Source organism: Cervus elaphus, chromosome X (genome assembly GCF_910594005.1).
Source record: "Cervus elaphus chromosome X, mCerEla1.1, whole genome shotgun sequence".
In the NCBI taxonomy this organism is placed as follows: Eukaryota; Metazoa; Chordata; class Mammalia; order Artiodactyla; family Cervidae; genus Cervus; species Cervus elaphus.
In genome coordinates, this window is record NC_057848.1 from 166,382,785 (window position 1) to 166,406,099 (window position 23,315).

General features: G+C 44.2%; 1 protein-coding gene across 1 annotated transcript; it reads right to left on the reverse strand.

Annotated features, from left to right (window-relative positions):
- Positions 1-9,301: 9,301 nt before the first annotated feature.
- On the reverse strand, positions 9,302-22,997 carry LOC122690570 (histone-lysine N-methyltransferase PRDM9-like). The gene is made up of 11 exons (XM_043897485.1): positions 22,929-22,997; positions 22,401-22,524; positions 21,985-22,092; positions 17,975-18,024; positions 16,076-16,232; positions 15,142-15,243; positions 14,655-14,926; positions 14,104-14,171; positions 12,833-13,026; positions 10,672-11,148; positions 9,302-9,369 (listed from the first exon to the last, which is right to left on the reverse strand). The coding sequence occupies exons 1-11, from the start codon at positions 22,995-22,997 to the stop codon at positions 9,302-9,304; spliced, it is 1,689 nt and encodes a 562-aa protein (XP_043753420.1).
- Positions 22,998-23,315: the final 318 nt, after the last annotated feature.

Here is a 23,315-nt window from a genome sequence, read left to right on the forward strand (position 1 = left end):
TCTCCTTGCAGTCCAAGGGACTCTCAAGAGTCTTCCCCAACACCACAGTTCAAAAGCATCAATTCTTCAGCACTCAGCTTTCTTTATAGTCCAACTCTCACATCCATACGTGACCACTGTAAAAATCATAGCCTTGACTAGATGGACCTTTGTTGACAAAGTAATGTCTCTGCTTCTTAATATGCTGTCTAGGTTGGTCACAACTTTCCTTCCAAGAAATAACTGTCTTTGAATTTCATGGCTGCAACCACCATCTGCAGTGATTTTGGAGCCCCCAAAAATAAAGTCAGCCACTGTTTCCACTGTTTCTCCGTCTATTTGCCAGGAAGTGATGGGACCAGATGCCATGATCTTAGTTTTCTGAATGTTGAGCTTTAAGCCAACTTTTTCACTCTCCTCTTTCACTTTCATCAAGAGGCTCTTTAGTTCTTCTTCACTTTCTGCCATAAAGGTGGTGTCATCTGCATATCTGAGGTTATTGATATTTCTCCCAGCAATCTTGATTCTAGCTTATGTTTCATCCAGCCCAGAATTTCTCATGATGTAATCTGCATATAAGTTAAATAAGCAGGGTGACAGTATACAGCCTTAACGTACTCCTTTTCCTGTTTGGAACCAGTCTGTTGTTCCATGTCCAGTTCTAACTGTTGCTTCCTGACCTGCGTACAGGCTTCTCAAGAGGTAGGTCGGGTGGTCTGGTATACCATCTCTTTCAGAATTTTCCACAGTTAATTGTGATTTACACAGTCAAAGGCTTTGTCATAGTCAATAAAGCAGAAATAGATGTTTCTGGAACTCTCTTGCTTCTTTGATGATCCAAAGGATGTTGGCAATTTGATCTCTGGTTCCTCTGCCTTTTCTAAAACCAGCTTGAACATCTGGAAGTTCACGGTTCACGTTTGCTGAAGCCTGGCTTGGAGAATCTTGAGCATTACTTTACTAGCATGTGATGAGTGCAATTGTGTGGTAGTTTGAACATTCTTTGGTATTGCCTTCCTTTGGGATTGGAATGAAAACTGGCCTTTACCAGTCCTGTGGCCACTGCTGAGTTTTCCAAATTTGCTGGCATATTGGGTGCAGCACTTTCACAGCATCATATTTCAGGATTTGAAATAGCTCAACTGGAATTCCATCACCTCCACTAGCTTTGTTCGTAGTGATGCTTCCTGAGGCCCACTTGACTTCAGATTCCAGGATGTCTGGCTCTAGGTGAGTGATCACACCATCGTGATTATCTGGCTCATGAAGATCTTTTCTGTACAGTTCTTCTGTGTATTCTTGCCACCTCTTCTTATATCTTCTGCTTCTGTTAGGTCCATACAATTTCTGTCCTTTATTGTGCCCATTTTTGCATGAAATATTCCCTTGGTATCTCTAATTTTCTTGAAGAGCTCTCTAGTCTTTCCCATTCTATTGTTTTCCTCTATTTCTTTGCACTGATCACTGAGGAAAGCTTTCTTATCTCTCCTTGCTTTTCTTTGGAATTTTGTATTCAAATGGGTATATCTTTCCTTTTCTCCTTTGCTTTTCACTTCTCTTCACAGCTATTTGTAAGACCTCCTCAAACAGCCATTTTGCTTTATTGCATTTCTTATTCTTGGGGATGGTCTTGCTCCCTGTCTCCTGTACAATGTCATAAACCTCTGTCCATAGTTCATTAGGCATTCTATCAGATCTAGTCCCTTAAATCTATTTCTTACTTGTACTGTATAATCATAAGGGATTTGATTTAGGTCATACCTAAGTGGTCTATTGGTTTTCCCCACTTTCTTCAACTTTATTCTGAATTTGGCAATAAGGAGTTCATGATCTGAGCCACAGTCAGCTCCTGGTCTTGTTTTTGCTGACTGTATAGAGCTTCTCCATCTTTGGCTGCAACGAATGTAATCAATCTGATTTTGCTTTTGGCCATCTGGTGATGTCCATGTGTAGAGTCTTATCTTGCGTTTTTGGAAGAGGGTGTTTGTGTTTTTAAATTTTTCCCCATAGTTGACATCTAATCTTGCCACATTATGTTCAGCAAAGATGCTTGGAATGACTTCAATTTTTTTAATTTTCCAAGGCTAGATTTATGGCTCAGAATGTGATCTATCCTGGAGAAGGTTCCATGTGCACTTGAGAAAAAGGTGAAATTCGTTGTTTTGGGGTGAAATGTCCTATAGATATCAATTAGGTCTAAGTGGTCCATTAGATCATTTAAAGTTTGTGTTCCCTTGCTAATTTTCTGTTTAGTTGATCTATCCATAGATGTGAGTTTGGTATTAAAATCTCCCACTATCATTGTGTTACTGTTAATTTCCCCTTCATATTTATTAGCATTTGCCTTACACATTGTGATGCTTCTATGTTGGGGGCATATATCTTTATAATTGTTATATCTTCTTCTTCGATTGACCCTTTTATCATTATGTAGTGTCTGTCTTTGCCTCTTTACATGGCCTTTATTTAAAAGTCTATTTTATCTGATATGAGTATTGCTACTCCTGCTTTCTTTTGGTCTCCATTTGCATGAAATATCTTTTTCCAGCCATTCACTTTCAGTCTGTATGTGTCCCTTGGTTTAAGGTGGGTCTCTTGTAGACAGCATGTATAGGGGTCTTGTTTTTGTATCCATTCAGCCAGTCTTTGTCTTTTGGTTGGAGCATTCAACCCATTTACATTTAAGGTAATTATTGATAAGTATATCCCGTTACCATTTACTTTGTTGTTTTGAGTTCAAGTTTATAAACTTTTTCTCTGTTTCCTGTCTAGAGAAGATCCTTTAGCATTTGTTCAAGAGCTGGTTTGGTGGTGCTGAATTCTCTCAGCTTTTGCTTGTCTGTAAAGCTTTTGATTTCTCCTTCATATTTTAATGAGATCCTTGCTGGGTATAGTAATCTGGGTTGTAGGTTTTTTTTCTTTCATCACTTTAAGTATGTCCTGCCATTCCCTTCTGGCCTGAAGAGTTTCCATGGAAAGATCAGCTGTTATCCTTATGGGAATCCATTATATGTTATTTGTTGCTTTCCCTTGCTGCTTTTAGTATTTGTTCTTTGTGTTTGATCTTTGTTTATTTGATTAATATGTGTCTTGGGGTATTTCGCCTTGGGTTTATCCTGTTTGGGACCCTCTGGGTTTCTTGGACTTGGGTGGTTATTTCCTTCCCCATTTTAGGGAAGTTTTCAACTATTATCTCCTCAAGTATTTTCTCATGGCCTTTCTTTTTGTCTCCTTCTTCTGGGACTCCTATGATTCGAATGTTGGGGCATTTAACATTGTCCCAGAGGTCTCTGAGGTTGTCCTCATTTATTTTAATTCTTTTTTTTTTTTTTAATTTTTTTATTAGTTGGAGGCTAATTACTTCACAACATTTCAGTGGGTTTTGTCATACATTGATATGAATCAGCCATAGATTTACACTTATTCCCCATCCCGATCCCCCCTCCCATCTCCCTCTCCACCCGATTCCTCTGGGTCTTCCCAGTGCACCAGGCCGGAGCACTTGTCTCATGCATCCCACCTGGGCTGGTGATCTGTTTCACCATAGATAATATACATGCTGTTCTTTTGAAACATCCCACCCTCACCTTCTCCCACAGAGTTCAAAAGTCTGTTCTGTATTTCTGTGTCTCTTTTTCTGTTTTGCATATAGGGTTATCGTTACCATCTTTCTAAATTCCATATATACGTGTTAGTATGCTGTAATGTTCTTTATCTTTCTGGCTTACTTCACTCTGTATAAGGGGCTCCAGTTTCATCCATCTCATTATATTTTAATTCTTTTTTCTTTATTCCTGTCTGCTTCATATATTTCCACCATTCTATCTTGCACCTCACTTATCCTGTTTTCTGCCTCAGTTACTCTACTGTTGGTTCCCTCCAGAGTGCTTTTGATCTCAGTTATTGCATTATTCATTACTGATTGACACTTTATAATTTCTTCTACGTCCTTGTTAAACATTTCTTGCATCTTCTCAATCCTTGCCTCCAGTCTCTTTATCTTTAATTCCATTTTGTTTTCAAGATTTTGGATCATCTTTCCTATCATTATTCTGAATTCTTTTTCAGGTAGACTCCCTATCTCCTCTTCTTTTGTTTGGTTTGGTGGGCATTTACCACGTTCCTTTACCTGTCGAATATTTCTCTGCCTTTTCATTTTGTTTAGATTGCTGTGTTTGGGGTGGCCTTTCTGTATGCTGGAAGTTTTTTGTTCTCTTTATTGTGGAGGTTCCCCCTGTGGGTGGGCTTGGACTAGTGGTTTGTCAAGGTTTCCTGGTTAGGGAAGCTTACATCGGTGTTCTGGTGGGTGGAGCTGGATCTCTTCTGTCTGGAGTGCAGTGAAGTGTCCAGTAGTGAGTTTTGAGGTGTCTATGGGTTTAGTGTGACTTTGGGCAGCCTGTATATTAATGCTCAGGGTTATGTTCCTGCGTTACTGGAGAATTAGCATGGTATGTCTTTCCCTGGAACTTATTGGCTCTTGGGTGGAGCTTGGTTTCAGTGTAGATATGGAAGCTTTTGGATGAGCTTTTGTTGATTAATGTTCCCTGGAGTCAGGAGTTTTCTGATTTTCTCAAGTTTTGGATTTAAGCCTCCTGCCCCTGGCTTTCAGTCTTATTCTTACAGTAGCCTCAAGACTTCTCCATCCATACAGCACTGATGATAAAACACCTAGCTTAATGGTGAAAAGATTCTCCACAGTGAGGGATGCCCAGAGAGGTTCACAGAGTTATATGAAGAAGAGAAGAGGGAGGAGGGAGACAGAGGTGATCAGGAGAAGAGGGTCAGTCAAAAGGGGAGAGAACAATCTAGCCAGTAATCAGCTCCCTAAGTGTTCTCCACAGTCCAGAACACACTTTACAGAGTTAAGTAGAGAAGAGAAGGGGGAGGGAGGAGATAGAGGTGACCTGGGGGAGAAAAGGGAGAGTCAAAAGGGGAGAAAGCAATCAAGCCAATAATCACAGCCCTAAGTAAAAATGGGTACTAAAGATTAGATTCTTAAAGGTACAAAATAAAGGTAACAAATACCAAAAAGCAAAGATTAAAAATCTAGAGTAGAGGTTAGATTCTCAAAAATACAATATTAAAAATACAAAACAAAATCAGTAACAAAAACTTATAAAAAATGTACATGTGAAATTTGCTTTAAAAATAGGGTCTTTTTTTGCAAAGTAATAGTAGGTTTTAAAAATGAAAATTAAAGGAGTAATAAAGAGCTTAAAAATAAAATAATTTTAAAATGATAATTGTAAAAATATATCTAGGAGTTTTTCTGGAGCTGCTGCTGGCAGTGTGGGGTCAGTTCAGTTTCAGATAGTTCCCTGTTCCAGCTTATACTTCTTCTCAAGGTCTATAGGCCCCTTCCAATGCTTAGTCAATGCTAACTACAGGGTTTTAATCTGCTGCACCTGTCACTTCCAGAGCAGTTCCCTCTTCTTTGTTTATTTTACCTTCCTCTGTTTGCAAGTCTCTTCAGTGTCTAATTTCCACGCTGACACAAGGGAGTGAAGGTGGTCACTTATTTCGGCTCACTTGTTCAGTTGTGTTGTGGGGAGTGGGAACACTGCAAACAAGTATCACTGGCATGTGTGGGGAGTGCTGGTGGTGTATGGACCACAAGGGGTTTGCCCCAGCTCATGATGGCCTGTGCTTTCCCAGTCTACACTGCTCAGGCTCCAGGTTGCTCTGCAGGGGAACTGTCCAAAGCTGGCCCTGCATTTTGTGCACTTCCCTGATCTGAGCTGCTCAGGTTCAGGTTCTCGGGTACTCCAAAAAGGCACAGACTGGGTTGGACCTGCATTTTGTGCCCTTCCCAGGTCCAAGCAACTCAGGCGACCAGGTGCTTGGCAAGCGCACTGCCCCCAGGTGGGCCGGGTGTCTTAATCACCTCCCTGGTCCCAGCCGCTTGATGTCCCATGTGTGCCAGAAGAGCACTGTCTCAGGTGTGCCATGTGTCTCTTCTGGGGGGGGGCTGATCTCAGGCTGCCACCCTCCTGGCAGATGTCAACCATCCAGGATCCCAGGAAGATGTGGTTAGCAACTGGGAGCCTGCTCACAGTTTGGTGGAGGATGCCGTCTCTGGGGCCAAGATTGCCACTCGCCTTCCAGCTCTGGCTGTCGCCCGCCTGCCTCTCTGCCTCTAGCGGGGTGAGGGGCCAGTCCACAGCTAGCTAGCTCTCCTTTGCTGTTCGCTCAGTCCTTTGTTCTGTAAGCCTGCCAGGCTGTGCCTTAGGTTAGAGCTTTCATAGGAAAGTTCTCTCTCTCTCTGGCTATCCCACAGTTTGGGTTTCTATCTCACCTTAGTTCCCTCAGATTGTCCTCAGGGCATTCAGGCCCAGTCCTTTCCCCAAACATGCAACCCATTCCTCTCCTGCTTGCTGTGGCAGATGTGAGTGTCTGGGCTATTTCTCAGCTGGGAGTTGTGGTTAAGGCACGTATTCTGTGGAATTTTTCCCCCCTCCTGGTTATGTTGCCCTCTGCGATTCCAAAATTTCCCACAGACCTGCTAGTGAGAGGGTTTCCTGGTGATTGGAAACTTCTCCTTCTTCACGACTCCCTCCCCAGGATGGGTGTCCTTCCCTAACTCTTCTGTCTCTCTTTTTGTCTGTTATATTTTATCCTACTTCCTTTCGAAGAGAATGGGCTGCCTTTCTGGGTGCCTGGTGTCCTCCGTCAGCGTTCAGAAGTTGTTTTGTGGAAGTTGCTCAGCATTCAAATGATCTTTTGATGAATTTGTGGGGAAGAAAGTGGTCTCCTCTTCCTATTCCTCCACCATCTTAGGACCACCCCGCCTCCTACTTTTAAATATTTATTTAATCGGCTGCACTGGGTTTTAGTTGTGGTACACAGGGTCTTCAGTTGTGGCATGTGGGATCTAGTGCCCTGACCAGAGGTTGAACCTGGCCCCCTGTGTTGGGAGCTCAGAGTCTTAGCCGCTGGACCAGCAGGGAATGCTGCAGCATTCTCCTTTTTTAAAAATAAGTTATTTATTTTTGGCTGTGCTGGGTCTTTGTTGCTATGTGGGCTTTTCTCTGGTTGTAGGGAGTGGGGGCTACTTGCTAGTTTCTGTGCTTGAACTTCTCACTGTGGTGGCTTCTCTTGTTGGGAAGCATGGGCTCTAGGCACTTGGGCTGCAGTAGTTGGGCACAGGCTTAGTTGCTCCACAGCATGTGGGCTCTTCCCAGATCAGGGATTGAACTCATGTCTCCTGCATTGGCAGGCAGATTTTTAACCACTGCAGCACCAAAGAAGTCATTCCTCTCCCTCTTCCTGCCAACCTCCTACTTTAAAAAAAAAAGACTAAAAAAAAACCTGTTTAGTAAATTTCCAGGAGTCTGAGCTCTGAGGTCAGCGTCTGTGGTGTCATTCTCCCAAAGGCATCTTGGCTTCAGATACTGGTTGGGCTCATGGGTCTGGCGACCAGGGTGGGTCTGGAGGCTGAAAGCAGGCTTGACCTCTGATGCTCTGCCCTCACCTACACACCCAGGGTCCCCAAGCCCTGGCAGCCAAGCAGAGCAGTGCCCAGGTGGGGCAGGTACAGCTGCGGGGCCTCTGTGGTCAGAGTGGAGCATGCAGTGGAGTCAGCTGGCTGTCCTGTCACCGTGACTGCTGCTGTCTTGCGTGCCCATGCAGGGCAGTCACAGTGTCAGGTGAGGCCTGGCTGCTGTCATGGGGACAGGATGGGACCTCAGACAGCTCACATCAACACCCCCCCCAACTCTGCTTCAGATCATGGCTTGTGGCTGCTGGCATCTCCCTGGCCTGGGAAGGCGTGTAAAGCACCAGCCCCCTTGCTCACGGTCAGCTGAGACCCCAAGCTCTGGGGTCACACACCATCGCTACCACTGTGCAGGCCGTCCCACTTCTGTGAGGCAGGGCCTGTGAAGGGCTGTGGGTGATGGGGGATTTGGGGGTGTTGTGGGTTGGGCCAGGAACCAGCTTTTTGAGGGGAGGAGAGGGGAGGGGAGGGGAGGGGAGGCAGAAGCTTCGACCTGTTCAGGCTTCCAGGGGATTCTAGGCCCTGCTCTAGTGGGAGATGCAGGTGAGAAGCCCCTGCAAGTTTCTGGGTCCCCACCGTATTTCAGTTGAAGCCCCTCTGCCTGCATCACCCTTAACTCTCTCTCACTCATGTGGCCCCAACCACAAGCCATGGAAGATGGGGAGTTTACATGGCTTCCCTTCCTGTAGGGAAACCAAGCTACAGACAAATGTGTTCCTTTAAGAAAGCATGAAAGAAACGAGAAAATAATAGTGGATGGTTATTACTGACACAATTCATGTAGAGACACCTTACAAGCCTGGCACAGGGAGGGAACTGAGGGCCATTGCCCCCAGTCCTGGAGTTACCACCTCCCTCCCCCACCACCCCATAGCCCACTCACCCCTTGGTGTCTTCTGGTGACTGGGGGGACTTCAGCCTCCTGAACCCATTCTGGAAGGATCAGGACAGAGCAGAGGTCATTCACAGAGGGGAGGGTGTGGTCAACTCTTAAGAACGCCATTGCCTCCACTCTGTGTTGGAATTCAGTTCTGGGTCTAAGCAAGCATGGCTTCCTGGTGCAGTCACCACCTTCACTCACCTGGGGGGTGGGCGGACTTTGTGTCCACCTTGTCCCCACATGCAGCCTAGTCACCCCTGGGGCCTGTGCTGTGTGCATCTGCTCTGCTCACAGTGCACCAAGGTCCATCAGACTTCACTCATAAAAGGGAAGTGTAAGGATGAGCTATTCCATAGTTAAGAATTTCAAGGTTGCGACAGCATTGACCAAAGCACCTGGGCACAGGTACAAGACCTGTGCATTAGAGAAGCCACTGTGTGGGCTTCAAGGACCCTCCGTGTGGGGGGGTGGGATGGGGTCTGGACAGGAGTTTCCTGCACACGCGGCTCTAGGCTCTGTTGTCCACAGGGTGGATGACTGTTAGCACTGCCTGTCTGTGTGGAGGGGTTCTGGGGCTGCCCAGCTCAGTAGGAACGGCAATGGTGGGAAGGGAGGTCGCACTCCCTTAGCAACCCTGGCCTCGCATGTCCTCATCAGGGCAGCCAAGTGCCTAAACGGCCCCTTCCTCGTCTAGCTCTAAAGACCTGGAAGGTGTGGGGGCTGAAAGACATGCAGAAAACAATTCTGTAAAGCAATTATCCTTCAATTTAAAATTTTAAAAAGATTAAAGAAAAAAACACAAATAACAGCAATGGCGGGGCTTGCGTTCTCAGCCAGCCTCTGCCAGATTCTGCCTGTGCTTATGCAACCGACCAAAATGCTGGTGCTCCCACCCTGTATCACAGATGAGAATAGAGACACAGAAGAGGTTGAGCATCTTGCCCATGTCACACAGCTGCTGAGGGCAGGGCTGAGAACTGGACCCCTGTGATTGAGTCCAGATGCTGTGATGACCCTGATGAAGTGGCAAAGGCAGAGTAAGGGAGACCAGAATGGCCCAGGCTGAGCGAAGCACACACACATGCACACATACATGTGCACTTGGCCTTCACTTTTGAGGCCACAGAAGTCAGAGGAAGACAGAGGTCAACCAGGAGAGACCAAAAAGTAGAGTCTAGATCTATAAGGAGGAGAGGCCACACTTCCCAGGAAGCCAGAGTTTTCTCTTCCCTGATGAATCTGTCTCAAACCCTAGATTCCTCTCCCTGGACCCTGGAAGATGACTGTCTGGTGACTTAACTGAGTTGGCTCCAGAATAATGCCTTCCCAGGGGTTCAGCTACCACTGGACCCCACTGCTGTCAGTAATAAGGGGGGAATGAGTACGTAGTCTGGGCTTCAGATATGTTTGGAGACAAAACTTGTTAGAAGAGGAGTACAAAAAACCATGAAGGCAATTGGCATGAATATGTCCAGAACACTTAAGAAACCATCTGCTGTTTATCTACCTCCTCTCCTGTCATGAAAGTGGAAGGTCTATTTAATCAATTAATTCTGTGCTCATCACACTGTTTCTGTAAAATATTTGTTTATGTATTTATTTACATGGCTGCACTGTGTCTTAGTTGCCGCATGTGGGAGGTAGTTCCCCAGTCAGGTATTGAACGTGGGTCTATGCATTGGAGTAGAAGCCACTGGACCACCTGGGAAGTTTCTCCTCATACTTTTGGGGACAGTAATGGGTCATAAACCTGCTCTGAGGCCCCCTTAGAGCTGAAGCATGGGGTGGCTGCAGTAATCCTCCTGTGGCTAGGATGTGGTTTATTGGTCATGACTCACTCACACTCCATGCAAACATAGGGCTTATCCCGTGTGTGTCCTTTGGTGTTTTGTGAGATTTGATCTTACACTGAACCTTTTCCCACACTCCCCACAAACATAGGGCTTCTCCCCTGTGTGTGTCCTCTGGTGTGTGATGAGACTTGATTTCCATCCGAAGCTTTTCCCACACTCCCCACAAACATAGGGCTTCTCCCCTGTGTGTGTCCTATGGTGTTGACCAACATTTGACTTCTGACTGAAGCTTTTCCCACACTCCCCACAAACATAGGGCTTCTCCCCTGTGTGTGTCCTCTGGTGTGTGATGAGATGGGTCTTCTGACTGAAGCTTTTCCCACACTCCCCGCACACATAGGGCTTCTCTCCAGTGTGAGTCCTCCAATGTCTACTTAGATTTGACTTCACACTGAAGCTTTGCCCACACTCATTGCAAACATAGGGGTTCTCCCCTGTGTGTGTCCTCTCATGTGTGATTATACTTGACGTATCCTTGGAGCCTTGCCCATGCTGTCCGTACTTGACTCTTATAATCCCTGAGACCCCTGCTCCCATGAATAATTTGCCTGTGTCCTCTGGATTCAGTTTCTGGCTTGTGCTGGGCTCTTCTGCCATTCTCTCATGCACCTCAGAACTCCCCATTTGTCCTTTGGGTGAGTAGGAAGAGGCCACTGAAATCCTCTTCAGCTTTATGCAAAGTTTGGGGCCTTTCAGCAAAGGATGGGGCCTTTCCTTGGCCTCTCGACCCTCTGGTTTGTCACTCGGGCTGTGTGGCTCAGAATATCGCTGCTGCTGAATTTGATTGCTTGGGCAGGGATCCTCTGGTTGGAGGTGGTCTCTTGAAGATGGCCTCAGGAGGATCTTAGAGGGGTGACTGCGTTGGACATGTTGGCTGAGGAATTTCTGACTGGAGAAGGACAGAGAGCAGGAGGCACATGGGTGGATCTTGGGCTTTGGTTCTGCTGAAAGAGGAAGATTTTAGTCAGGTAGCTGGTTTGCCATGGTAAAGCCTGCCCCAGTAATCATCTTAGTGTTGACAATGCATGATTTGCCACCCATCAAGTGTGTCTTTCCAGTCCACTTTTCCATTCCATTCTTATTCTCTACATCTACAGAAATCCAGGAAGCTTGCATCAAGGGCCTTTTCTACATACCACCCAGACTAGGGACCTTTCAGTAGCATCAGAGGCAGCATCTCTCCTGATAGAGGTGGATCTGCAGGGACCTTTCCCTGTGTGTAAGTATATGGAAAGTCATGTCACAGTCGTCTCAGGTATTTTACCCTACTGAGAGATAAGACTCTTGATGACTTAGGTGGAATCTTCCTGAATGGCTCCCTGTGAGGGGAAAGGGTCTATTGAGTTTGGGGCACCTGGCCTGGAGCTCTCTGCATATGGGAGGCAGCACAGGGGTGGTTAGAGCAGGTGTGAGCAAAGTTGAATTTGAGGCTCCTTGTTCAAAGAGCAACCTTTCAAAGAAACTACTCTGCAGGAAGTGAGTTTGAGACTGGATGAGACCAAGAGGCCCAGGTCCCACTGACTACAGGTCTCTGGCTCCTGCTGCCCCAGTTGGTTCACAAATTGCTCCTTTCTCAGTTTTCTATACATCATAAAATAATAGACATGTCCTTTCTCAAGCCTCACCAGTATTCATACCTCTTTTATTTCACTCAGTCTTAGTCCACTTAACATGCACTAGGAAATCCTGCTTAAAAATACATCTCCAGCCAGACTCTTCCCACCCTCACTCCCATGCGTCTTCACCCAGCCCACTCTCCCCTCATGTCTGGCAATGAACTGACCTCTGAGGGGACTCCCTGTTGCTGTCTCCTCCCAAAAATGACCGAAGCATCATCTTAGCACAGAGAACATGCTGCTTGCAGCTGATAGCCGCATGGTTGTTCTGTGTCACCCAGGAGGACCCCTGGGGCCTGCATGTGGACATGAGCTCTGAGGCTTCCATGTTCCATCCAGCCTCCTTCTCTCCCTCTGTGCTTCCTCTTGCAACCACTGACATGGCCTCTCTTCCCGGCCCTGAGGCTGCAGCACTGGCTGCTCCCCTGTCTGGAATCCTGGAATCCACAGGTGTTATCTCTACAGAGATCCTGCCCCACCATCATCCATCACACCCCACTCTCTGCTAATGCTGATCCAAGGCACTTTTCCTGCACTGGTTTCCCTCAGAGCACCAGCCCCTGTCTGGTATGAAGCCCATGTTGCCCCAAGGCAGTGGTTCTGTATGTTTCAGTGCATGGAGCCCTGTGTCAGAGTATGAACTCACATGACAACAAACTGAAACAGTAACTGAGTGCAAATCACTGTATGCATGTCACTTAGAAATATGGAGGAAATGAGGAAGAAACTGATAAAGGGGAGAGAGCTGGTAGGTGCCAGAAAACTTGCTTTTTGCTTCTAAGCCTTTCAGCAGAAGGTGATGTTACAGATTTTTTGCATGAAATATTGAAAATTAGAACTAATATTTTTAAAATAAATATTTTCCTAACAGTCTTATGAAATGAATCAAATTCTGAGGCATTTTAATTGCAACTTGACTGACTTTAGACTGGATTGGACTCTGCTTCAGGATTGGACCAGGGGAGCTCCCCAGGATGGGGTGGGGCACTGGAAGAGGGGTGGTGCTCACCTCTCCTGCCCGAGAGCTTGCTCTTCCCCCTGCTGTCCCGAATGATGCCGAGTTCCTCGCCATACTCGTCCCCATACCAGACCAGCAGCTCACAGCCCGGCCTGACCACCTGGCAGGTTCGATAAAAGATCTGCCCATGATACTGCAAGGCCACCAGGTTCTGCTCCTCGTCATCCCGGGCACAGTTCACATACCTGGAGTCAAGGCCAGGAAAGGGAAAGAAACCACAGGTGATGAGACCCCTCCACTGTCGGACCATGCCCAACTCCTTGCCTTCAGGCTCTGAGGCCACCATGGTTCCCACCGCCCCTCATGGGGACCTTCTGTTCACACCTTCAACCTGGCTGTGTGAATTCCTATTTCCAGATCCTGTTTCCGGTCCTCTCCCTGGCTGGAATGCTTTTGTCTCCACCTGGACTGTCCGTAAGACTGGTGACCTCCAGTTCCTCTAAACTCTAAATTAAGTTCTCTTTCATTCCACAGGACTTGGTACTCCTAGGTTAGCATGCAGCCCTCAGCACTCACCCCAGCCTGCCTTCTCTCCAGAGGCTTTTCTCCAATCTCCCCACCTGTATCCAGGGTCCTATTCACTTGCCCACCCCCTCCCATGGAAAAATGGAGAGTGCTCTGACATAGCTTGAGACACAGAACAGTAATAGTTTATTCACTTTCTGCCTGCCCTGATGAAAGCAGAGGCCCTCAGTGAATGGCCATGCTCACAGCCATCCTGCCCCCCATTCCTTCTCAGGCCTCAGGGCCCACTTCTCACTGGAACCGAGCCTGGGGAGGTTGTTGCCCACATGGACTCAAGGTCTCCCATGTTAGGTTATCCTGGTGCTGTGCAATTATTCAAAAATAGAAAAATTAAGGTTACTATTCCTAAAATCAATTGGTTAATGTCTGTCTTCAGTATGTTCTCCAAAAGGACATGGGTTGTGTGATCTGCTTCAGTCATGAAGTTCACTGTCTAAACTGGGACATAGAGTGCTTGGTAAGTGTCAGTTAAGTGAGTTAAAGTGTCCCTGGTGAATCTAGACTCCTCAAGTTGTTTTCAAGTACCTCGGTTTTGTTGAGCATAGATTTATATTTTAAGAGCACATGCTACATTTTTCTTTCTTTCTTTCTAATGTCTTTTGAAATGAAAGAGCGTGATATGGGGGGAAAAGAGGAAAGAAGATGTGAAAGCTATTGAGGGAGACAGGCTGAGAAGGAAAAGGGTGTGGACTTGAGGGAGGAGCGACATCTACAAACTGCAGACTCACTGCACTCACCTCATCCAGTTGGCCAAAGACTTGTCCTTCCCATCCACATACTCGTAGCTGTTTCTCCCTTTGTTGACCTGAGTGTCAGAAAAGAGATACAAGCTTTCTTCTCTCTTTTATTTTATTTATTTATTTTTTGGTAGGAAGTAATAGAAGAACTTTCCCTCTGCTGTCATTGGTGCTCTTCAGCCGGCATGGATTCAACTGCCAGTTGGGCCACACAGTAAGCTCCTTAATCATCATTTCAAGTCTGAGTCTATTAGCACATTGAAGGCAAGGGCTCCACAAGTGAGGAGTCACTTCTGTATGCCTGTACCACTGTCTCCCACCTTCCTCTGATCTTTAGATAGAAGTCCTGTGTGCCTGTACCACTGTCTCCCACCTTCCTCTGATCTTTGGATAGAAGTCCTGTGTTCATGCCCAGTGCACACAGTACACAGGGCTGACTGTGTCACTGCTGACCGTCATTACCATCCATATCCTTGCATGTAGATATAAGTACCCCCCACCACACACAAGCGATTAGAGCCAGAGGACAGGGAAAGAGGGCTATTTCTCACCATCCAGGAGTATCCACTGTGGGAGGCCTCTTCATTTTCTATGATCTGACCCTCGTAGGGGCCAAAATGCAGGCCCAGCGGCAGATCAGATGCCTCATTCCACACTCCAAGCCCAGCCTTAGGGATGCCCGACCGTCTGATTCTTAACCCAGGGGGCAGAGTGAGGGCTGCACGGTTGGCATGCCCCTTTTCTACTGCAGAGTCCTTTATGAAGGTTGGGGGCCCATGGATAGCACAGCTGTCGATGAAGAAGTTCTGACATTCCTCACAATCTGGAGGTGAGAGCAACAGGGATGAGGGAGGTATAGTGATGTTGCTGGTTGTAAAGACCTTCAGAAAGAACTGGGGCATTCACGGCCTTTGGCCTTAATCTTGTACCCCAAGTCATACAGGAAGGGGATGACTGGGGGACCAAATGGTGAGGTGAGGTTATTGTACCAAGGTCTCATAACCCCTTCTCCATGAGTGGGCCAGCGGGGTCACTCACAGAGGTAGTCATCATCCTGGGGCTCGCTGTCCTCTTGGTACACATGGCCCTTTCTCTCTCGCAGATTGTACCTCTTCACTTCAGTCTCCTTTCTTTTGAGTTCTAAGATGGAGAACGGAAGCTAAGCAAGACTGGTGGGGTCTGGAGAGTTAGTCCCTGTTTTATCAGAAAGTGTGAGATCTCCTACTTGTCCATCTATACAGTTTGTTAAAACTTTTTCACATTTATTTTTCAAACTATTACTTTTGTATTTTTATGTTTTAATGATACATTATTTATTTATTGACCATGCTGCATGGCATGTGGGATCTTAGTTCCCTGTCCAGGAATGGAACCCACACCTCCTGCAGTGGAAGTGTGGAGTCATAACCACTTAACCACCAGGAAGTCCCTTCTCTATACTTTGTTTCTTCTCCCTTTAACTACAGGTTCAGGAGACTGAGGCTCCACACTGACCACAGATGCCCAGTTCAGTGCTAGCTTCCTGCACTTCCTGTTAGTAGGTTTAACTTACCAAACTTCTTACTTAGGAAATAGTTCACTGACACATCTACTCAGAAAATATATGTTAAGGGCATGACACATAAGGCATTGAGCAGAGGTCTGTGTATAAATACTAACAAAGCATGGTCCCTATCATCACAGCTGGATTTGTTGAACTACTTGTAGGTGTCAGCACTTTTGCATTTAATGTAATGCTCCCAAACACTGTATGAGTTATGTGTCCGTATCTTCACTTTACAGATGAGCGATCAGGACCTCAGAAAATGTATAAGATTTTCCCAAGGTCCCAGTGCTAACTTCATGTCTCAGATCAGTCCAGCTTAAACCCACACCTACCCAAAGTCCACACCCCACACCTAGGCCATACTTATTAGCTTTTCTACAGGGATTGGAGGAACTAATTAGAGGAACTCCCCAAATTTTCTCTTACCGACTTTGTGTCTGGGATGCTGTCCAGGGGTCCTTGCTTCTCTAGGAGGGGGCACTGGTTTCTGAGCCTGTTTGGAGCCACTTTTCTTTCGCAATTTTGCTGCTCCCGGCAATTTCTTCAAACGAGATACCTTATTTAATGGTCCCCTGGTTGTTCTCTGACATGTGAGTAAAAGATAACATGCATTTCTTTAGTTCTTTAGGACTGTATGAAGTGTTTTCACATGCATGGCTTCAGTTAATACTTTGACAATTCTTGGAAATACCTGGTGGTGGTGGGGGGGCTCTGAACACTGGCGTGTAAAAAAGGACCTAAGTGGGTAGTAAATCAAAACTAGAATTCATATCTTAAGATTCTTTCCCTTCAACTTTATGCATAAAAATGAAAGCAACGCAGGGAGAATAGCTGGAAGTCAGGGAAAGAAGAGGGTAAGGGCTCATAGAGAAATCCGTGAGGTTTTCTATTAATTAGTGGACCTTTGATGGACAAGGAAGTATGGAAAATTACAGAAGGGACAAAACACATCTGGAAAATAAGGTGACAAAGCAGTAAGATTGAGAAGAGAAAAGATGATCTGCAGAAACACATTCAAACAGTAAAGAAAATGAGCTGAAAGTTGCAGGTTGCCATGTCCTAGAGACAATGTTTGGAAGTAAAGTAGCTGGCCTCATCAATTCTCCTTGAAGAAGGCTGTACAACTAGCTGGTTCTCCTCAGTTTCCTGGTTCATAAATTGGTATACATGCTAATTTTTAATGTTATAGTGGACATGAAATTTAATAACATTCAACAAATCATTGTGTGAGCTATTTAATACAGTATGAATGTGAACATACATCCCTGCCATCAATATATCCCCTCGACTGCTTCTATATTTGAAGTCTAGCTCACAAATCCTATCTCCAGTATTCCTTGACTTTCTTATTCCTAGATGAATGTTTAAATGTGGAATCATTCATTCACAAAACATTCAGAGGGCCCTCAGGGGCTTTGAGCTGGGCCTGGACTTCTGAGAATTAACAGGTATGGGCTACGCTCTCAAAGCTTACAAAACAGGGGCAGGCTAAACAAATGATTCCAAACAGGAGAGTTGTCTAATCAGAGCTCAGAGGAAGGACTTGTTACTTCCTCCTACAAGAATGAGCATTTGAAATCATGTCCAGATGATGAGTTTCTACTCAAAAGCAGGTAACCTATGTGAAGTCCTTCAGTTATTTTCTTATTTGTTGTTTTTGAGTCATAAACCTGAGGCTTGTCAGAGCTGCAAGTTACTTCCTCTTATTGGAGTAGGAGTCTCTGAGGTAGGGATCATGTCACCTTCATCTTGGACCATCCACTCTACAAACTGCCCAACATGTCCTTAAGCTTCCCTTAGATATCCCTCAGATATCCCTCACTAGCACAGCACAAAAGAACTGAGGTTGAAAACAACTCTCAGATAAATGATATAAAGATGTATAAAGAGACTTTATAAAACTATGGAAGTTCTAACCAGTTTGTATTGGGATTAGAGAAGGTGCTTTGGATTAGATTGTACCACCATACTGTGATCCCATGCATATAGTCAAATTTTTTTTTAACCTCAGTTTCTTGATCTATAATGGTGATTAGCTATATACCTACTTATAGGTACTGTAGGATTGTTTTAAGGTTTAAGTAAGTTTATTTACATAAAATGCTTAAAGTCTGAAATATTGTGAAAATAATGTAATGATAGAATAGCCTACTATCGTTGCTGGTCTTACTAACTATAAAGATGGTGATGATATCAGACATTGTGCCCAAGATTCAGGACAGGAAGGCAGCAGTCTCCGGGATCTCTGTGTTTTCTCCTATTCTCACCTGGGACTGGATCCATGAGGAGGGATTTTTTTGTCAACAGGATTTGGGAAACATTTACCTTCTGGTGTTTACTGTGCTTCCCTCTGAAGGCCATCCTAGAAGGTTTACCTGAAAAATTATGAGAATCAGTGTTTTGGTTGGTAAATGTTTCCGAACTCTGGGCATTCTAATTAAGGACACAGAATTCTGAGCCAGAGAGTGACAAGGACAAGGATTACCAAAGGAGAAATGGAAAGTGATTTCTGTTTCATCAACTCCTATGCTTCCACTGGGAGCATTACATAATTTTATTAAAATTAAAAAAAATATGAAACTTCATTTGTGCTTCATCTGATGTCCATAAAGTATCTAATAAATTTACTAGACTTTCATGACAAAAATACTCAACAAAGTAGAAATAGAAGGAAGTGATTGCAATATAATAAAGGTCATATATGAAAAGTCTATCTCTAACATCATAGTCATCAGTGAAAAGCTGAAAACTTCTAAGATCAAGAAAAAAAGGCATTCTCAACACTTCTATGCAACATAATATTAGAAGTCTTAGCCAGGGCATTAGATTAGAAAAGGAAACAAAAGACTTCCATTTGGAAAGAAAGAAGTAAAATTATGTCTGTTCACAGAGGACATGATTTTATGTGCAGAAAAATTTTAAAATTACACACAAAACCTGCACAGAAAGTTGCATGGTACAAAATCAATATTCAAATATCTTCCCATGAATGAACAACAACCATTCCAAAAAGGAAAATAAGAAAACAACCCTATTTATGTTTTATCTTTTAAAGCTATAGTCAAGAGCTAAGTTTAAATTTTTTTAAAAAATTATATTTATTTATTGATTTGTGCCAGGTCTTTGTTGTGGCATGTAGGATCTAGTTCCCTGACCAGGGATTGAACCCAAGTTCTCTGCACTTGGACTGTGGAGTCTAAGACACTGGACCACCAGAGAAGTCCTGATAATCTTATTTATAATAGTGTCAAAAAGAATGAAATAATTGGGAGTAAACATAAGGAGATGAAAGACTTATACATTGAAAACTACCAAGTATTGTTGAAAGGAATCTGACAGAAGTAAATAGAAAGGTGTCTCACATTTGTGGATTTGGAGACTTAATATTATTAAGCTGTTCATACTACCCAAAGCAATTTAAAGATTCAGTGCAATTCCTATTAAGATCCCAATGGAATTTTTTTCAGATATGGAAAAATCCATGTTACAGTTAATACAGAATCTCAGAGGACCCCAAATAGGCAAAACAATCTTAGAAAGAACAGCAAAGCTGGAGGCCTCTGATTTCAGAACATATTACAAAGGTACAGTAACCAAAAAGTGTAGTTTTGGCATAAAGTGCGTGCTTAGTCGCTCAGTCATGTTGACTCTTTGCGACGTTTTAGACTGTAGCCCACCAGGCTCCTCTGTCCAGGGGATTTCTCAGGCAAGTATACTGGAGGGGGTTGCCATTTCCTTCTCCAGGGGATCTTCTTAACTCATTAATTGAACCCACATCTCCTATGTCTCCTGCATTGAAGGCAGACTCTTTACCTGCTGAGCCACTGAGGAAGCCCACTGGCATAAAGACAGACATACCAATCAATGGAACAGAATAGACAGCTAGAAATAAACTCTTGTATACATGGTCTCATGATCTTCATCAAGGGTGTCAAGACAACATGGAAAGTTTAATCCCTGTAACGAATGGCGCTGGGGAAACAAAATATCCATATGCAAAATAATGAAGATCTTAAATCATGAAGAAAAGTCAACTCAGAATGGATTAAAGACCTAAATGTAAGGCTTGATAAGACTCTTAGAAAAAAAAAGGGTAAAGCTTCACAACATTGAATCAGCAATGATTTCTTAGATATAATACCAAATGCACAAGTATTAGTAACAAAGTAAAAATAGACAAATGAGACTACCTTAATCTTAAAACCTCTGTGCAGCAAAGGACACAGAGTTTAACAGAGGAACAGAGTAAAACAAAGGAACAGAGTGAAAAGACATCCTACAGGATGGTTGAAAATATTTGTAAAATATTTATCTGATAAGGGGTTAATAAGCATACACCAATATGAAGGCTACCTATAAGCCAGGGAGAGAACCTGATTGACCATGATGGCACCCTGATATCAAACTTCCATGCTCCAGCATTGTAAGAGAACAAATTTCTGTGGTTTAAGCCATGTAGTCTGTTTTGTTATGGCAGCCTGAGCTGACTAACACAGTGGGAGAAGGAATTGAATAGACATTCCTCCAAAGAAGATATGCAAATGGCCAACAAACATATTAAAATATGCTGAAGATTACTAATCAATAGGGAAATACAAATTAAAACCACAGTGGAAATTATCTTATACCTTCTGTGATGGCCAATATACTAAAAAGACAATAGCAAGTTTGGTAAGGATATGGAGAAATTGGAACCCTTATACACTATTGTTGGAAATGCAAAATCTTTCAAACGTTATAGAAACAGTATGGAGTTTCCTCAGAAAATTAGAACTGCCATATGATCTAGCAATCCAACTCCAGAGTATATTTCCATAAAAATTGAAAGCAAGATCTTGAATAAGTCATGTGCACATCTATGGTCATTGCCGCATTATTCCCAGTTGGCAAGATGTGGAAGCAATCTAAATGTTCATTGGTGGATAAGCAGGTAAAGATTATGTATATCTTATATATATATCATATACACATGCACACAATGGAATGTTTTGAAGCCTTAAAATAGAGTTTTGTCATATGCCACATCAAGGATGGGCCTTGATGATATTATGCTAAGTGAAGTGAACCCATCAAAAAAAGACAAATATTGCAAGATTCCACTTCTACGAGGTATCTAAATTAATCAAATCCATGGAAACAGAAAATATAATCGTGGTTGCAAAGGTCTGTGAGGAGGAAGAATTGGAGAATTGTTTCTCAATAGGTGTAGGGCTTCAGGCATGCAAGATGAAAAAGTTCTACAGATTTGTTCTAGAGCAATGTGTACATAGTTAGCAATAGTGTACCATACACTCATAAATTAACAAGGTAAAGATGTGTAGAGGCACAGTGAACCGTGAGATATTATTCCCTATGAAGGATCTCTCTTCATGTCAAAACCTTTGGTTTTCATGTTTCTTACACTAGTTTTGATAACTTAAGGGAACAGATGGACTTCCCTGGTGGCACAGTGGATGAGAATCTGCCTGCCAATGCAGAGGACACAGGTTTGATCGCTCCTCCGGGAAGATTCCACTTTCTGCGGGGCAACTAATCCTGTGTGTCACAAACTACTGAGCCTGAATGTGCTCTGCAACGAGAAGCCAGTCACCACAACCAGAGAAAGCCCTTGCACAGCAACAAAGACCCAGTGCAGCCAAAACTAAATAAATAATTTTTTAAAATCTGGGAGAGCAGAAATCCATAGATGGAGAATCCTAGAACTATCTAAATTGTCTTCTCTACTCTAGGCAGATTAATTCTTCTAAAGTCTCTGAGCAGTGGAAGAGGAAGTGAGCTGCCCACTTCTACTTTATAATGATTGTACTTCATTTTTTATTTACCTGATGCTGTCTCTGGTCAGTGAAATGTGGGAAAGATCAGGGAGAATAAATAGTTCTCTCAAACCCTTTCCGAGAATCAAAACAAAGAATTAGTTTCACCTTAGGGTAAGTGGTGTTATTTTTTATACACACATAAATAATGTATCTTGACATAATATGTTAATAATTTCCTCTTCTAAGAGATTTAATCCAATAACCGAATTATTATGAGATTAGTATTAGAAATCTCTTTGGTGAATTTATAGCCTAGGGTATGTTTAATTGCCTTTCATTAAAGATGTTCAACAAAAATAATTCTTTTTACAAAGAATGATAAATTTTAAACATAAAACTTTCTAGAATTACACTGGAAAACCTATACCTTCACCTTCATTCAGGCTTATGTCAATACTCAGCCACAACCACTTCAGAATGACGAAAATTATGTTTTCTTTGCTAATGGCCGAGATGCAGTTGAGACCTAAGCCCAGGCTGGTTTCTTGAAGACAACTCTAAATCCTTCTGGCCCCTCACCTTGCTTCCTTGGTGTCCTTTCTTCATCAGAATCCTCAGTGTCATCTACCTGGGGTTTGATGACCTGCTTGCAGTGATGCATGAAAGCTGGTCTTGTGGCTCTGAAACCTGAAAAGAAGCAAGATATATGTTCTAAGAAGGAGGCAAAAAGCACAGAAAAAATGGAAAGTGTCACGAAGTTAGGGAAATCAGTAGGATGGGCTGGAAGAATGTAGAATAAGGCAATAGGTGATGTCTGCACTGCCAGGGTCAACCCCACTTTGGTACAAAACAATAAAAATTTCCTCCAGGTTAGTCTCCACACAAAAGGTAACTGTGAGCAGAAGAAGCCACCTAAGAGAGGGCCAAGTAAACAATAAGGGTGAAGACCTGTTTCATGTTTCCCAGGCTCACAGGCACCCAGCACTTCCTGTTACCTATAGCAATCAGCATTTTGTAGTTCCTTTTCACATTCTTATATTGAATTTTTTCCCACTCTCCCATCTCTGCCCATTCTTCCTTGGTGAAGTATATGGAAATGTCTTTGAAAGCATCTTTTGCCTAAGGGAAATTGTAGATTCCATCAGTGACTTACTAATATATGTCAGACCTTAGAGCTGACTTCTCTTCCACCTTTTGTGCAGGGAGTAGCCTGAAGCTACTGGATGGTCTCTGTGAGACAGGGGTGAAGACTTTTCTTCCCACCTGTGTCCTGCTTAACTGAACAAACTCTGAGCATTTTCCTAACTCTCCCTGGACACAGAGCAGTTGATGATGCTAGTGTCCTGTTTTGTCCCACTCCACCCCACTGTCTCAGACAGGACCAGGCATTCCCATCCTGTGTACAGTCACAGGGAAGTTCACTCAGCTGCCCAGGCAAGCAGTCTGTGGTCCTTCAGGGACCGGCGCCATGTCCTTCCTATAGAGCTGGCTTAGAGCCCAGCTTTGCCGCCTCCGCCTCTCACTGTGGGCTTCCGCTCTGTTCTCCCGGCATCTCCCTCAGTGCTCTCCTCTGGAGACCTGTTCGGCCTCATGGCCATTGAAGTGCTCAAGGCCAAGGTGCCCGTGGAAGAAAAAAGTGCTGAGATAGCCCAGACCACTGTCCAGAGCCTGGTCTGTCTTCCTTGGGTGGAGTGTCCAGGGCAGGAAGGTGGGGAAAGTCAGAGTGAGGGTGTTGATGGGATGGACGGATCCTGACCAGCTATGACAGGCCAGCCTAATGTGAACTAGATTTGGTTTCTATGGTTCCCCTACAATTCAGCCCCTCTGAGGAAAGGCACTGGGTGGGATGTGTCTGTGGGTGACAGAGGGAGTCCTGAGAAGACCTAGAAGCCACTAACTGCTGGACTGGG